General features: G+C 59.7%; 6 protein-coding genes across 6 annotated transcripts; 3 read left to right on the top strand and 3 right to left on the bottom strand.

The window, feature by feature from the left end:
- The first annotated feature begins 691 nt into the window (after window positions 1–691).
- THITE_2112800 (uncharacterized protein) lies at window positions 692–1,756 on the top strand. Its single transcript, XM_003651930.1, has 2 exons — window positions 692–1,208; window positions 1,373–1,756. Exons 1-2 carry the CDS (start codon window positions 872–874, stop codon window positions 1,651–1,653), a joined length of 618 nt encoding a protein of 205 aa, XP_003651978.1. The 5' UTR covers window positions 692–871; the 3' UTR covers window positions 1,654–1,756.
- Window positions 1,757–2,370: 614 nt separating this feature from the next.
- THITE_2112796 (uncharacterized protein) lies at window positions 2,371–3,979 on the bottom strand. The gene is made up of 3 exons (XM_003651929.1): window positions 3,950–3,979; window positions 3,627–3,790; window positions 2,371–3,563 (listed from the first exon to the last, which is right to left on the bottom strand). Exons 2-3 carry the CDS (start codon window positions 3,702–3,704, stop codon window positions 2,445–2,447), a joined length of 1,197 nt encoding a protein of 398 aa, XP_003651977.1. The 5' UTR covers window positions 3,705–3,790; window positions 3,950–3,979; the 3' UTR covers window positions 2,371–2,444.
- Window positions 3,980–4,428: 449 nt separating this feature from the next.
- THITE_2112795 (uncharacterized protein) lies at window positions 4,429–4,617 on the bottom strand. Its single transcript, XM_003651928.1, has one exon. The coding sequence runs from the start codon at window positions 4,595–4,597 to the stop codon at window positions 4,436–4,438; it is 162 nt and encodes a 53-aa protein (XP_003651976.1). The 5' UTR covers window positions 4,598–4,617; the 3' UTR covers window positions 4,429–4,435.
- A 191-nt stretch (window positions 4,618–4,808) lies between these two features.
- Window positions 4,809–6,562, top strand: THITE_2112794 (uncharacterized protein). Its single transcript, XM_003651927.1, has one exon. It carries the CDS (start codon window positions 4,978–4,980, stop codon window positions 6,382–6,384), a length of 1,407 nt encoding a protein of 468 aa, XP_003651975.1. The 5' UTR covers window positions 4,809–4,977; the 3' UTR covers window positions 6,385–6,562.
- A 707-nt stretch (window positions 6,563–7,269) lies between these two features.
- Window positions 7,270–9,348, bottom strand: THITE_2112792 (uncharacterized protein). The gene is made up of 3 exons (XM_003651926.1): window positions 9,094–9,348; window positions 8,954–9,033; window positions 7,270–8,868 (listed from the first exon to the last, which is right to left on the bottom strand). The coding sequence occupies exons 1-3, from the start codon at window positions 9,188–9,190 to the stop codon at window positions 7,453–7,455; spliced, it is 1,593 nt and encodes a 530-aa protein (XP_003651974.1). The 5' UTR covers window positions 9,191–9,348; the 3' UTR covers window positions 7,270–7,452.
- A 248-nt stretch (window positions 9,349–9,596) lies between these two features.
- On the top strand, window positions 9,597–10,954 carry THITE_111343 (uncharacterized protein; the record flags this gene model as incomplete). Its single annotated transcript, XM_003651925.1, has 6 exons — window positions 9,597–9,754; window positions 9,852–9,872; window positions 10,062–10,272; window positions 10,473–10,609; window positions 10,684–10,805; window positions 10,836–10,954. 6 exons carry the CDS (start codon window positions 9,597–9,599, stop codon window positions 10,952–10,954), a joined length of 768 nt encoding a protein of 255 aa, XP_003651973.1.
- Window positions 10,955–12,478: the final 1,524 nt, after the last annotated feature.

Here is a 12,478-nt window from a genome sequence, read left to right as displayed (position 1 = left end):
CTTTGGCCTGAGCAAGCCCACGCACAACGTGCGTTTATGGTGCCTCCCAGACGTGGGCACCCATCAAGGGATTGGAACACCCGTCTACACTGCCCCGGTAGGTATTCCAACGGCTTCCGAGCGGCAGCTCATCGGTGGCTCGCTAATACCTGCGCCCCTGGGTCCAGGAGACGATGGGAAACCCGCCCTATATTCGTCAAATTCGGACATCTACAGCTTGGGCTGCATCCTCTACAAGCTGAGGGCAAAACGCTGCTGCACTGGGTTGCCGAGATTGGAAAGCCGCGTGCCGTCCACTTCCTCCGGGAACGAGGCCTTGCCGACGTGTTTGCGCAGGATAAAAGCGGTCGGACACCGGTGCAACTCGTGCCGCCGGCCTACCCGGGGCCGAACGCTCGGACGATGAGGGAGACGCTCGAGGGGCTAGCGGCGCAACTCCAAGGCTCAATCTGGAACAATGGAGCTTCTTTCGGAGCGAACTCCTCGATTCAGTGGTAAAACGCGCGGTTCCATGCGGGGAAGGATGGAAGGAACGGCTGATGATGTGTTTTACGCTCGTGTTTGTTGCCTAATACTTACATGTCCAGTGTCGACCGTAGGCAGGCACGATGGAGGGTTGACGTGTGGCGGGTTAGATATTCGTACTGTGCAATTGATCCGCCTGCATACCTGGATTTGGCCTTCTGCATCGGTTTAGCACGGTCCACACACTGTGCTGTAAGAGCCATCCGCGACCTCAACATGCGCATCGTCTCTCATCACCCTCCACACCAGCAACCGTCTCGGGTTTCTCACCTATAGCGACATCCACAATGGCAACAAACGTAGCCCTGGAGACTTCCATGGTAGGTGACATTAGCAGCTACCTACCATGCCCGCTTCTCATACCCCGTTTCAGTCCCATGAAGCACCCAACCCCTCCGTCTCCGAGGCCGTCGCTCACTCACTCCCTCACCCTGCTCGCTCACTCACTTCCTCACCCACCGACCAACAGGGCACGATCGTGGTCGAGCTGTACACACAGCACGCACCGAGGACCTGCGAGAACTTCAGGGCGCTCGCCGAGCGCGGCTACTACGACAACACCATCTTCCACCGCATCATCCCCGACTTCATGGTGCAGGGCGGCGACCCGACGGGCACGGGCCGCGGCGGCGAGAGCATCTACGGCCCCAAGTTCGACGACGAGATCCACCCGGGCCTGAAGCGTAAGTCCAATTCCTTCTCTCCTCCCTCACCTCAAACCACAACCCAGCCCAACCGGCCCCATCAAAACCTCAACCCCCCCCTTAGAAACCCCCCAACCAACCACCAGCCCTCCACAACCCCCCTTACTAACCCACCCCCCTCGACATTACTTGCACGCATACAGACACGGGCGCGGGGATCCTGAGCATGGCGAACGCGGGCCCCAACACCAACGGCAGCCAGTTCTTCATCACGCTGGCGCCGACGCCGTGGCTGGACGGCAAGCACGCCATCTTCGGGCGGGTGCGCAAGGGCATCCGCGTGGTGCAGCGCATGGGCCTGGTGCCGACGGACGCCGACGACCGGCCGCGGACCGACGTGCGCATCAACCGGGCGTACGTGCTCCGCGGGGACGGCGGCGGCGGCGGGGAGGAGGGGGAGGAGGAGGTTGGTGGGGAGGCGTAGTACTGGAGACGGAAAGGGGGAGAGAGGCAGCGGGTTTCCTGATTACCTAGTGGATGAAAGGGATACGTTTTTTCTTCTCTCTCCTTGGTTGGCCTTTGGTGGCTTCGCTTGGGGTCTAAGCTGCTCGGTGGCCAAGGGGAAGTGGCGGGGCAGAGAGTCATGGTTGACGGTCACTGAGGGAAACAAACAACAGAAGCCATGTTTCATGGCTTTTCTGGCTCGGGGTGTCGGACCCGAGAAGGTCTGTATAATACCCCTCCCTGAGGGCAAGTGTGATAACTATGTACACCGTGAGAAGTGTGCTGGCCGCATCTCGGAACAGCAACCAAGCCACGCGCGCACGCGGCACTCAGGAGACTCTCCCGCCTCAGTCGGAGACATCATGCAGCGCAACAGGGCGAGGTCAAGAATATGGCCCTGTGCAGCCAACCCCTCCGTTTATGCAACGCGACAATTGCGCAACGCCATACCTGTACTCCTTCTTCGCCCAATTTATCGTCATGAACTCAGAGAACATGCCCCCTTTCAAAATGCCCCCGGCGCCATGGACATGAATGCAGCGAACGCCATCACCACTCCATCCCCCTTCCCCCCAACCGACCAGCCCCTTCTTGGGCAATGCAAGAAACTATCGGAACCCTGACCCGTGCGATACGAAGAAGAAAGCAAACGATGGAGAGAGGAAACAGCGGGGTTAACTGCTGCCCTTTGTTAACCCTCTTCCTCAGTGGAGACTCAAGAGCCGAGCGTCATGTTGCGCTCTCGGAACACTCGGTTGACGCTCAACGATTTCAGTGAGGCGGCGAGGACAGCGTGCCGGACGACTCGCTCTCCACATCACGGTCCCGCTTGGCCTTCTTCCCCGCGGGCGAGGGCAGCGGCGGCTTGGCCGGCCCGAGCTTGATCTTCTTGACCGGCGACGCGGCCTTCGGGGTGGGCGTCGGCTTTTTGGGCGCCACCTGCACGGTCGTCGAGTCCTTCGCCGCGCCGTCGTCCGCCTTCTGCTCCACGTTGAGCATCGAATTGCCCTTGGGAGGCTTGTCCTTCTTGACGGCTCCGGGCGTGGCGGGGCTCTTCGCCTTCAAAATCACCTTCTTGGTCAGCGGGTTGGGCTTGAGCTTCTTCTTCTTCGGGTTTGTCGGGTCCGACTCGTCGGCGTCCTCGTCGAACTCGTCGCCGTCGCGCTTCCTGGGGCTGGCGGCGCGGCTGGCCGGCAGCGGCGTGCCCTTCTGGCTGCCCGGCGGCGTGTTGTCGTTGTTCTGGCTCCCCGGGTTGCTTCCGTTGCTGATCTTCTGCGCGGCCGCTCGGCTGGCGTTGCGCCCGCTGTTGCCGATGCACGACCCCATGTGGTTGTTGAGGCGCGTCACCAGGATGCACCGCTTGCACTTGGAGCACGTCGCGCTGGGGAAGCTGAGCACGTTCGGCGGCCGGTCCTTCGCGCTTCCTTCGCCCGGCGCGGGGGAGCTGGGGTCGTTCGGGTCCAGCTTTTGATCCTTCTTCTTCTTGCCTCGTCCGGGGCCAGGAGCGACCCACGTCTGGCCGTAGATGTCGTAGCCCGGCTTGTCGATGTACGGGTGTTTCTTGCAGTAGATGACGCCCGGGTCTGGCTTCTTCGCCCCCTTCCCGTCGGTGGGGTATAGCAGCCGCGGGAGGTGGCAGCGCGGACATAGGATCTCCTTGGTCGTCTTGAGAGGATTGCCCTTTAGCGCCACCTTGCCGTCCTTGTACGTCGCCGCCTCGGTCTCTATTTCGACGTCGGGCCTGTCTGTTGAGCCGTCTGACGCGTTCATAGCCAGCTTCTCGACCTTGATGGCGGCCGTGTTGGCGCGGGCAATCTTCTCATCTCGGTGCACCTTAATCAGAAGGTCATGTACGATGTTGTATAGAAGGTCGTCGAGCACTGCATGGGACTGCAAGTGAAAAGCTAGGTCAGCAGCAGCGCGGCGGGCATTGTCGAGCGGCGCTCCACTTACAAGCTTGCCCATGGGGTCCGCATCTTCGGGAGCGACGATAACGCCGGCCTTGCCGGTTTCCCCTGTGTCTGACGACATTGAGTGCGTGTGTGGGGAGGTATGGAGGTAGTGTAAAAGAAGCTGGCGGTTTCTCAGGGGGGCACAACTATCCAACCCGAATTGTCCTGTGGCCGGGCTTTGGGGTTACTCGGTGCCAATTTCAGAAGTCGGAACAGGCAGGCGAAAACGGACAAGCTCCCGCCAGCGCTCAGGCTCAGCCCGGCCAGCACCATCCAACGGGGCGGCGACAGGAAACGAAAGGACAAACGGTTAGGCGGGCGAACAGGGCGTCTAAATGCGGCTGCAGCACCCAAGGAGCGGATTCTCGGGTCCTCGCTGCAGAGATTCTCGATGATCACGATCTCCGCCCGACGGTTGGGTGGTAATCCGGAGGCAGGCAAAATGGCTTGGCTTGGAAAGGGAAAACCGTCTCAGCCCACCAGCCGCGGTTTTGTTTGTGAAGGGCGTTGAGGGACCCGGGCAGTGGGAGCCAACCGCAGCGCGGCGGGCAGAATAAGGTAGCTAGACCCTTGGCGTGACAATGGCTGTCATTGCCCAGAATGGCCCACCGCCCTTGCAGATCCCGATGAATGGCCCCAAGAAGTGAACTGGTTTTGGACGTTCAAGACTACCAAGGTAGGTCAATAGTGCTATTCACATGGACAGTACAATAGAGGAAAAACCTATTGTCTGGGCACTATAACATCATCGAGACCGCAATTCAGAGAGATGATTCCATGAGCCTCCGTAGAGATCGCGCAAGCAGCTTATCACGTCAACGACCTAAACCTTTCCTGCCACGCTCGATTCTGCCGGCACAAAAAGGGCGGTGGGAGACAGTTGCAGCTAAACTGGTTACGATTCCGAGCCGTTTTCGTGAAGATCGCATGGCCAAAAGACTTGATCCCGCTATTCGCTAGGTCGTGCGTCATTGCCATATGCCCGCTCAGCCCACGTTTCGGGCCGTCGTGATGTCTTCGAGGTATTCTGAGAGAAACCGGAAACGGCCATTTGCGGAGAGGTTGGACATCCAAGCGGAACTTCAAGTGTAGAAGAGCTCTGGTGGGACCGCGAAATGCGATAGTTACCTGACTCCTCCGTAAGCCGCAATGCCTGGCGCCTGGGCTCGGCCCGCTCGCAGTAGCCGTATCGGAGCAGGGGTCCAGGGGCAGGAACAACACACGTTCGCAGAAGCGACGGGGGGCAAGGGTCGCTACATGACAGCCTGGACTCGACGCATTCAACACTTTGCGGCCAGTATTGTGCCATGATATAAGGCAGCACTCAGTTTCCGCTCCGCCAGACTCGCAAGATGTCGCGAGCCCTGCAGCAATCGTCGATCCGCTCGTTCTTCCAGCCGCGGCGACAGCCCGAGTACGCTGCCCCTCCATCAAGTGCCCCGCCGCCGCCGAGCTCGAGCACTTCGAGCAACTCGGGCCCGGGCATCAGCAACGGCCCGCCGCCAGCGCCGCCACCCCCGCCGCCAGCCGAGCCTCCCAAGCTGCCCGTAGCGGCGAAGCCCGTCACGATCCCCATAACCTTGCCGCCGAACGGGCTGCCGGTGCTGCCGTCGCCGCCGTCGCTCCCCCGCGGCGCCACCATTGAGCCCCTGACCGAGCACCACATCCCCGCACTGCGACGCATCAACTCGCTCCTGCTGCCCGTCCCCTACCCCGACTCCTTCTACGCCAAGGCGCTCGACCCCTTCGCCTCGGGTCTCTTTTCGCGCGCCATTCTCTGGCAAGACTCGGACGCCGACACGCCCAAGGTCATCGGCGGCCTGATCTGCCGCCTCGAGCCGAACCCTTTCGTCGACACCCAGGGCCGGCCCTTGCCGCAGCCGCCTCAACCGACTCATCCCCAGAAACCGGCCGACGTACCACTCAACACGCCCTACCACGCAATCTACATCCAGTCCCTGGCGCTGCTCTCGCCCTACCGCTCCCTGGGGCTTGCAGCTGCCGCCCTTGAGCACATCATCGCGAGCGCAGCGCTCCTCCCGGCCGCCGGCTCAAACATAGACGCTCGGACCGTTTACGCCCACGTCTGGACAGAAAACGAGGAAGGCCTACGATGGTACCGAGCCCGCGGCTTCGCGTGTGCCGCAGAGCCAGTGAAGGGCTACTACTTTAAACTCCGGCCCGACAGCGCGTGGGTCGTCACGCGACACATCGGCCCTAGCTCAGTGCTCGCGTCGCTCCCCCAGGCCGCGGTCTCCGCGGGGCCGACGGCCTCAGCGCCGCCGTCAACAACCGAGACACGGCCGGCTAGCGTTCTGACCGCAGCTCTCAACCTCCCACCCCTTTCCGCCCCTTCTGCCTTATCACAACCACCAGCACCACCACCAGCATCATCATCAACCCCACCATCCACCCTTCCCCAACCGCGCAGCAACCCACCCACAGCAACCGCCTCGCCCTCACCCTCCCCAGCACCACCTTCCGCCAAGCCACCCTCAGCCTCCTCATCCACCCTCTCCTTCCAAAACACCCGCCCTGAAACAGAGTGGAACGACCTGCCCCCCGACATGGTCGTCGGCAGCGGCGGAAGCGCAGGGAGGGCCAACGGCAACCGGAGCCTGACCCCCAACAACAACAACAACCATCGCGGGGCCAACGGGAGCGCCGGCCCAAGCTCGGGGGCTAGCTCGCGGAGCAGCTCATCCGCGCGGAAGCGGAGGGAGCGGGCGTACCCTGCCGCGGCGTTCGGCGGGTCGTGAGGGACGTCTTCCGGGGGGATGTATGGATGGCCTGGTCGGTGGGGTTTGGGGAATGAGGGAGGATGGAGGTGAAGAGTACGGTGATGATTCTGTGACTGGGTTAGGGTAACTAATGACGAGGTGTTGAGCATTGGTCGCGAGGCAGCTGGATACAGCACAGAACGTGGACGGAGCTTATAACGTTACGCAGTAGGGCGTTGGACAGCATGGATAAACATCGCAGCGCCGAGCTTGGTTGAGTCTTGTCCACTTGGGCTGGGCGCAGTTCCGATAGTAGACGTGGATACAGGATACGGAGCCGCTAGAGAGCATAGATGGAGAGAAGAAATACATCACGGCAGGCACATGCACAGTCACTTACCGAAGGGGTGGGACCAATCGTGAAGAACCCAAACCAAAACCTGTTCGCTGCATTCCTCTACCCGACGTCGGCCTCCGATCGAAATCAACGCTGACCATCCTCCCAGCCCGGCCTTCCAACCTGGTGATCCAACCCGGCCTTCCAACCCGGCCTTCCAACCCGGCCTTCCAACCCGGCCTTCCAACCCGGCCTTCCAACCCGGCCTTCCAACCCGGCCTTCCAACCCGGCCTTCCAACCCGGTCTTCCAACCCGTCCTCCAAGCAAGCAAAGACAAAGCCCAAGAAAAAATGAGAAGAGAAAAAGGCAACGCTCCCCGCTCAACCATTCGCTTCCCGCTCATCCTCCGACAGCGACCATGAACCGCTCAAAACAAAGAACCCAACCGCCAAACGCTGGAAGCCAAACGCTGGGAAAAAATCCGCCCAAAATCAATCAGAAACCCATTTGTTTTCCCATACAACCCCGCGCCTGGGACGGTCAAAACAAAACAAACAAAGCAAAAACCATTCGCTTCCCATACAACCCCGCGCCTGGGACGATCAAAACAGACAAAACAAAACAAAAACCATTCGCTTCCCATACAACCCCGCACCTGGGACGACAAGCCAAAAGACACAAAAAGCACAATCCGTATTCACATGACAATGCAGCACCTGTCCCGCCACCGCCTCTCCTTGGTCGCGCCGTCCGGCCGCACCGAGGACGCCTAGTTCGCGGTGGGCTTTTCCTCCGAGTCCGAGGAAGCCGCGGTGTCGGAGGCGTTGGCGGCGCCGGAGCGCAGGTCGCCGAGGAGGTTGTCGGTGCTCTTCTCCATGCCGGCGGCGACGAGGGCGATGAGGGCGGCGCCGACGCCGGAGCCGTCGGAGGCGATGCCGATGCGGATGCGCTTGGCGCCTTGCTCGCCGATGCCGTCGACCGCGCGCAGCGCCTCGTAGATCATGTCGGTGAAGTAAGGGTAGTGCTCCACCAGGCTGCCGTCCACGCCAATGTCGATGGGTTCGTTGTCGTGTGCCGGGTCGCTGAGCTTGCCGGTTTGCAGGACGATAGCCGCGATGGCGACGGCGGAGAGTCGGGCAGCCCGGCGACCGATTGCCGCAGCGATCTTCTTGAACGCGAGGGCGTCTTCGTAAGCCGGCATGTGGACCTGAAGCGTCGATTCGAGCAATTGACGGAGGGCCGAGAGGGTGGGGCTTTCGTCGATGGCGGCGACCGACATGATGGAAGTGTCGAGGCCCCATTCCTGGTAGAGACTCGATGATTTGTCGATGTAGGTCGTGGTTCTCCAGTCGTTCGAGGCGGAGTTTTCGTCCTTGAAGAATGACACCTTGGGATTCTTGATGAGGTCGAGGGTGGCGAGACGCAAGATTTCGCCGAGGAACATGCCGGAGATGCGCTTCTCGTACATCTGGAGACCAGGGTTGGGGGTTTGCTTGTCCAGGGCGATGTCCCACGGGGTGGTCGGCAAGACGTTGAGCTGGTTGTCGAAGGAGCCCCATTCCGTGTTGATCACCATTTCCCCCGTAGAGTTGTCGTAGTCACCAGAGAGCGGTTTCTTCAGCTTGCTGAGCTTCTCGACGTACGCGCCGTTGGTGCCGGTGCCGAAGATGGCGCCCAGCACAGCTCCTTGCTTGCCGGGAGAGCTGTACGAGCGTGCCATGAGCGTTCCGACGGTGTCGTTGACGAGGGCCGCAACCTTGACCGGTAGGTGTAGTTTGTCGATTTCCTCTTGCAGCAGAGCACACACGTCCTTGCCGACAGCGTCCGGGATGTCGAAGCCCTTGGTCCACCGGATGAGAGTGCCCTTGTTGATGCCGCTCTGTTGCACGGGGAAACTGAATGTGAAGCCCATCCGGAAGACGTGTTCGTCCTTGTAGCCCTCCGGTGCGGTCATAGTCGGGCGCCGTCGGACGTGTTGCTCGAACTGGTCGCCATGATGCTCTTCGAGGAAGTTCCGGATCTGCAGAGCGAGAAAGGCGAAGAGTTCGGAGGCCGTCTTGGCAACCATGAGTTCCTTCGGAATCGGGACCTTGTTGGCCGTGAGGTTAAACGTCCCATCACCATTGAGCTTGATCGAGCAGACACGGAAGTTGGTGCCACCCAAGTCGACAGCCATGTAGAGTCCCTAGCCCGGGGAGGAGTGGTCAGTAAAGTGGTCACGTGTCACCGCGCCAGTTGCCCCAGCAACCCGTCTGCTCAGAAACACCAACCTGTTCGGTGCCGTTGGGGACGGCAGTAACGTAGGTCGGAATCTGACTCAGGCTCGTGCCGTCCTTTTCCAATCCTTCGTCTGGAGATCATGTTAGCAAGAGCGCGCAGGCTGAGCGTGTTGACAACGGGGCGCGCGCACCCATCTGGCGGAGGAATTCCCTGACTGCCTTGTTGACATTCTCGTCGGAGAAGTCGAACTGGGTGACGATGGCCTGCGTCTCTGCTTGAAGAGCCATGGTGGCAGAACTTGAAAGCTGTGAAGCGATTGTAAACGGTTGTGGGTTATGGCAAATGTACAAGTCTTGCGCGATCGCGTGGTGGTTTTGGTTGCTAGCGTTGGTCGCAGCTGGTTGTTCGCAAACGTGCAAGTTGGGTTGCGTGGGATGAAAGTCGAAAGTTGGGCAGAGAAGAGAATCGGAGGACGGCGGGCGGGGGGACTGCTTATATGCCAACTCGGGACCGCGCTCGACGCGAAAGTACACGCGCACTGTGTGGCGAAGGAAAATCTGCAAAGGTCAGGTGGTCAGAATGATATCGTCACTCGTCTAAATGCTTAAATGCTTCGTTGGCCGGGAGATAGAACGTGACCGTGGAGGGGCAATCTGTCGCGGGACGGACAGAGGGGCAGAGGGGGGACCCGCGATGAGGGGCACCAGCGTGCTACCGCGCCTCCGGTCTGGGAACCCAACTCACAGTGACAAGTATGAGAAAGACCACGGAGAATATGTGGAAGAGGCCGAGAGACGAATTGACGCGGTGCCGAGGCGAATTGGCCTTGCGGCGCCCAGCAGCTGCAGCTGGTGAGCTTTTTAAGGTGCGCCCCGCGGCGCCGGACAGCTTTGGGGATGTCGTTGTGTTGGTTGCGGGGGACCCCGTCTGTGGAACGGCACCTGATAGGCCGCGGCGCGTCGCAGCGGGGTAAGGGGTGAACCTGGTGTGGACTTCCTCCCGTGCCTGTCCCCTCAGCCAAGCGAAAACGGCCCGGATTTGGGTTCCAGGCGCCCAATGAAGTCATTAGCGAGTCGGCTGAGGCTCCAACGTCGGCGCTCGCGATATCCCTCCGTAATATTGTCGTTAGATCGGGGGCTGGCCGCATGCAGGCTGCAGGCTGCGGAGCGAGCTGCCGCGACAGAAAATAAAGCCGGCGGAACGTGCGGTCCTAGCTCGGCCGCGCATATGCACCTGCGACTGTTTTCTTGCGTTTTGTTTTGGAGCCGAAGTGCAGCGGCCGAGTTCGAATCGCCGGTCGCTGGCCAATTCTCTGATTGTCACGCGTCTATCGTCCGAGGAGATGGTATCCACGGTCTGGGAGTTGCCAGTGGGTCAGCAAACAAAAGCCGCGGACGAGGGATTTCCTGCGGCTGACCTCAATCAAGTCGCTTCCCGAATACGCGGTGCGAGCAGGTGACCGCTCTCGCACTTGGTGGCCACAGAACCGGTGTTTGTCAGTCAGTCCACGCGTGGGTCGAGATGTTTTCCTCCTAAAACGGGCTTGTGGATGGATTGCGGTATTCGTAGGATCAGGTCACCGCGCAAGAAGGCCGAACGCCATCGAATTCGATGTTCGGGAACAGCGGTCTGGTGAAGAACGCGCTCCACTGCGATGGGGAATCTGAAGGAACGCGCAACCCCTCGTTCTCCATACGGAATATTCCGTACGGAATACACAAGGTACACTGCACTACACCAAGTCACCCAGCTAATAATAAACCAGCGAGACGAGCGACAGTGTGGGATGGAACCACTGCGACCCGAGCAAGGGGCCACAGATCGGCGCCAAGAAACCTGGGGTCCAACAAAACTTGGAAGCTACGGATACCGTCACCACTCCAGAATACGCGATTGGTGTTTGTAGGGTTAACTACCTAATTGTGTACACAGCCAAGGAAACACCAAGCGAGTGGGAGTTTGCAAACGAAGCCATCGAGATACTGGTACTGAGGACTGTGTACGAGCTCGCCCCCCTGAAGTGGATAGCGACGGTCGTATGGTGCAACTAAACAGGTTGATGCGTTTTGAATTGGGATGCGCTTGAAACCCGGTTACTTGGATGCCCGGCCCTTCATCGACTTACCTGGAATTGCGGGGGATGAAGAGGGCAGTGGGCAGAAATGGCTGAATTCAAATTGTAAGGTTGTCTGTTGTTTGGTGGCTGGTCTTCGAGCCCACACCCAAAAGTGACCGAACTGGAATACCCACGGTCCCCCGTACCTTCCAACAGGGACCCGCATCGCGGGGGGCTGTGAAACAGGTGTGACGCCAAGGCCCCTGGGAGCGACATTTGACTTCTGAGGATTTCGATCCACCTCAGCTTTGGCTGACGTTGAACCCGCTTGTTGTGTGACAGTGGCGGTCGAGCTCCCACAATTGACTTTGGGTCTCCTCACATGGCAAGAGCAAGCAGCTGCCGTGTTAGTACCTTACCTACCAAGCTTTAGCTGTGCCTCCAGAGGATGCCTCGCGAACAACGGAGTGGTATCCTCACGCTGACTCGACGGCGTATCCGATGTTGGCAATAGTCGGCCGGGCATTGTCTGATTAGTCTCCTTGCTTTCTTTTTCTTCTTCTTCTTCTTTTTTCCTCTTTTTTAAGTTGAAATAAAACTCCGAACCTTAAAGCCTTGGACCTGCCAGACGTGATTCCAAAGGTGAGTTTACAGATTGAGGAGTACCCCCTGATGCGTTCTTCGGTAGAGAAAGAAAACAGACCCGTCATTGCACGCAAACTTGCCTTCATTCCTGATGAAGGGTGTTCCAGACAAGCTCTACAGTCTGCACACATTTAGAAATACTGGTACGGTTCCGAGGGCAGGTCTTCGAGGACTGCCCATGAGGATCCCGTAACGGGGGCGCATTTTGTTGTGGACCTAGACAGAGTGCGGTAGCCGCCAGCCTGTTGCTTCGGATTGCTCGGCGACATTTGCGAGTTCGGCGGTCAATGAGGCCTTTTCGGAGAGGCCGTCCGGGCTGCCTAGAGGTACCGTCGATGCTTGTCCCTGAGTTTGACGGAATGTCTGCTTTGGCCGTCTGAGTCTGTCCCTGGAGCCTGCTAAGACAAGAAGGAGAAGGACCTGATGCTCTGACAGACTGGCTCAGACTCACTGGGATGGCGGTCCTTTTGTCCAGCATCGAGGCGGCAAGGTACGGGTGGTGGGTGACACCCGAGCATCACATGTAACCCGCCCCACGTGTGATGAGAAGCTGCCGCTGCGTCGAAGAAGCGGGAAACCTTCTGTGCGTCACTGGTCGATATGAACTGCGCCGCTGGCGACGCCGAATACCACCGTCTAACGGGCCGACGAACTAAATTACTCGCTGATCTGTTTCGATGACCGCGAGGCCCCAGCTGGAACCTCTCGACCTCGGACGCTTGTTGGATGACGATGACGGCAGTCTGGGATACGAGGGAAGAAAGTTGGTCCACTCGCCCGCGGCTTCGCAGATGTCCGCGCTCTTCCGTCAATGTCAGTCTTCTAGTAAGGTCGGCAGCACGTGGTCCTTGGCCGTCCGTGAAGAAGAGCTGCT

This window comes from Thermothielavioides terrestris, chromosome 2 (assembly GCF_000226115.1).
Source record: "Thermothielavioides terrestris NRRL 8126 chromosome 2, complete sequence".
In the NCBI taxonomy this organism is placed as follows: domain Eukaryota; kingdom Fungi; phylum Ascomycota; class Sordariomycetes; order Sordariales; family Chaetomiaceae; genus Thermothielavioides; species Thermothielavioides terrestris.
The sequence above is the reverse complement of the archived record's forward strand: the minus strand, read 5'-3'. Positions and strand labels throughout refer to the sequence as shown.

Excerpts from the sequence above, each read along its gene's own strand:
- THITE_2112794 (XM_003651927.1), top strand. The coding sequence starts at position 4,978 with ATGTCGCGAGCCCTGCAGCAATCGTCGATCCGCTCGTTCTTCCAGCCG.
- THITE_2112795 (XM_003651928.1), bottom strand. The coding sequence starts at position 4,597 with ATGACGCACGACCTAGCGAATAGCGGGATCAAGTCTTTTGGCCATGCG.
- THITE_2112792 (XM_003651926.1), bottom strand. The coding sequence starts at position 9,190 with ATGGCTCTTCAAGCAGAGACGCAGGCCATCGTCACCCAGTTCGACTTC. Across the intron at positions 9,034-9,093 it reads GGAATTCCTCCGCCAGATGG|ACGAAGGATTGGAAAAGGAC; the intron begins GTGCGCGCGCCC and ends CATGATCTCCAG. Across the intron at positions 8,869-8,953 it reads TCCCCAACGGCACCGAACAG|GGACTCTACATGGCTGTCGA; the intron begins GTTGGTGTTTCT and ends TCCCCGGGCTAG.
- THITE_2112800 (XM_003651930.1), top strand. The coding sequence starts at position 872 with ATGCCCGCTTCTCATACCCCGTTTCAGTCCCATGAAGCACCCAACCCC. Across the intron at positions 1,209-1,372 it reads GATCCACCCGGGCCTGAAGC|ACACGGGCGCGGGGATCCTG; the intron begins GTAAGTCCAATT and ends GCACGCATACAG.
- THITE_2112796 (XM_003651929.1), bottom strand. The coding sequence starts at position 3,704 with ATGTCGTCAGACACAGGGGAAACCGGCAAGGCCGGCGTTATCGTCGCT. Across the intron at positions 3,564-3,626 it reads CGGACCCCATGGGCAAGCTT|TCCCATGCAGTGCTCGACGA; the intron begins GTAAGTGGAGCG and ends TTTCACTTGCAG.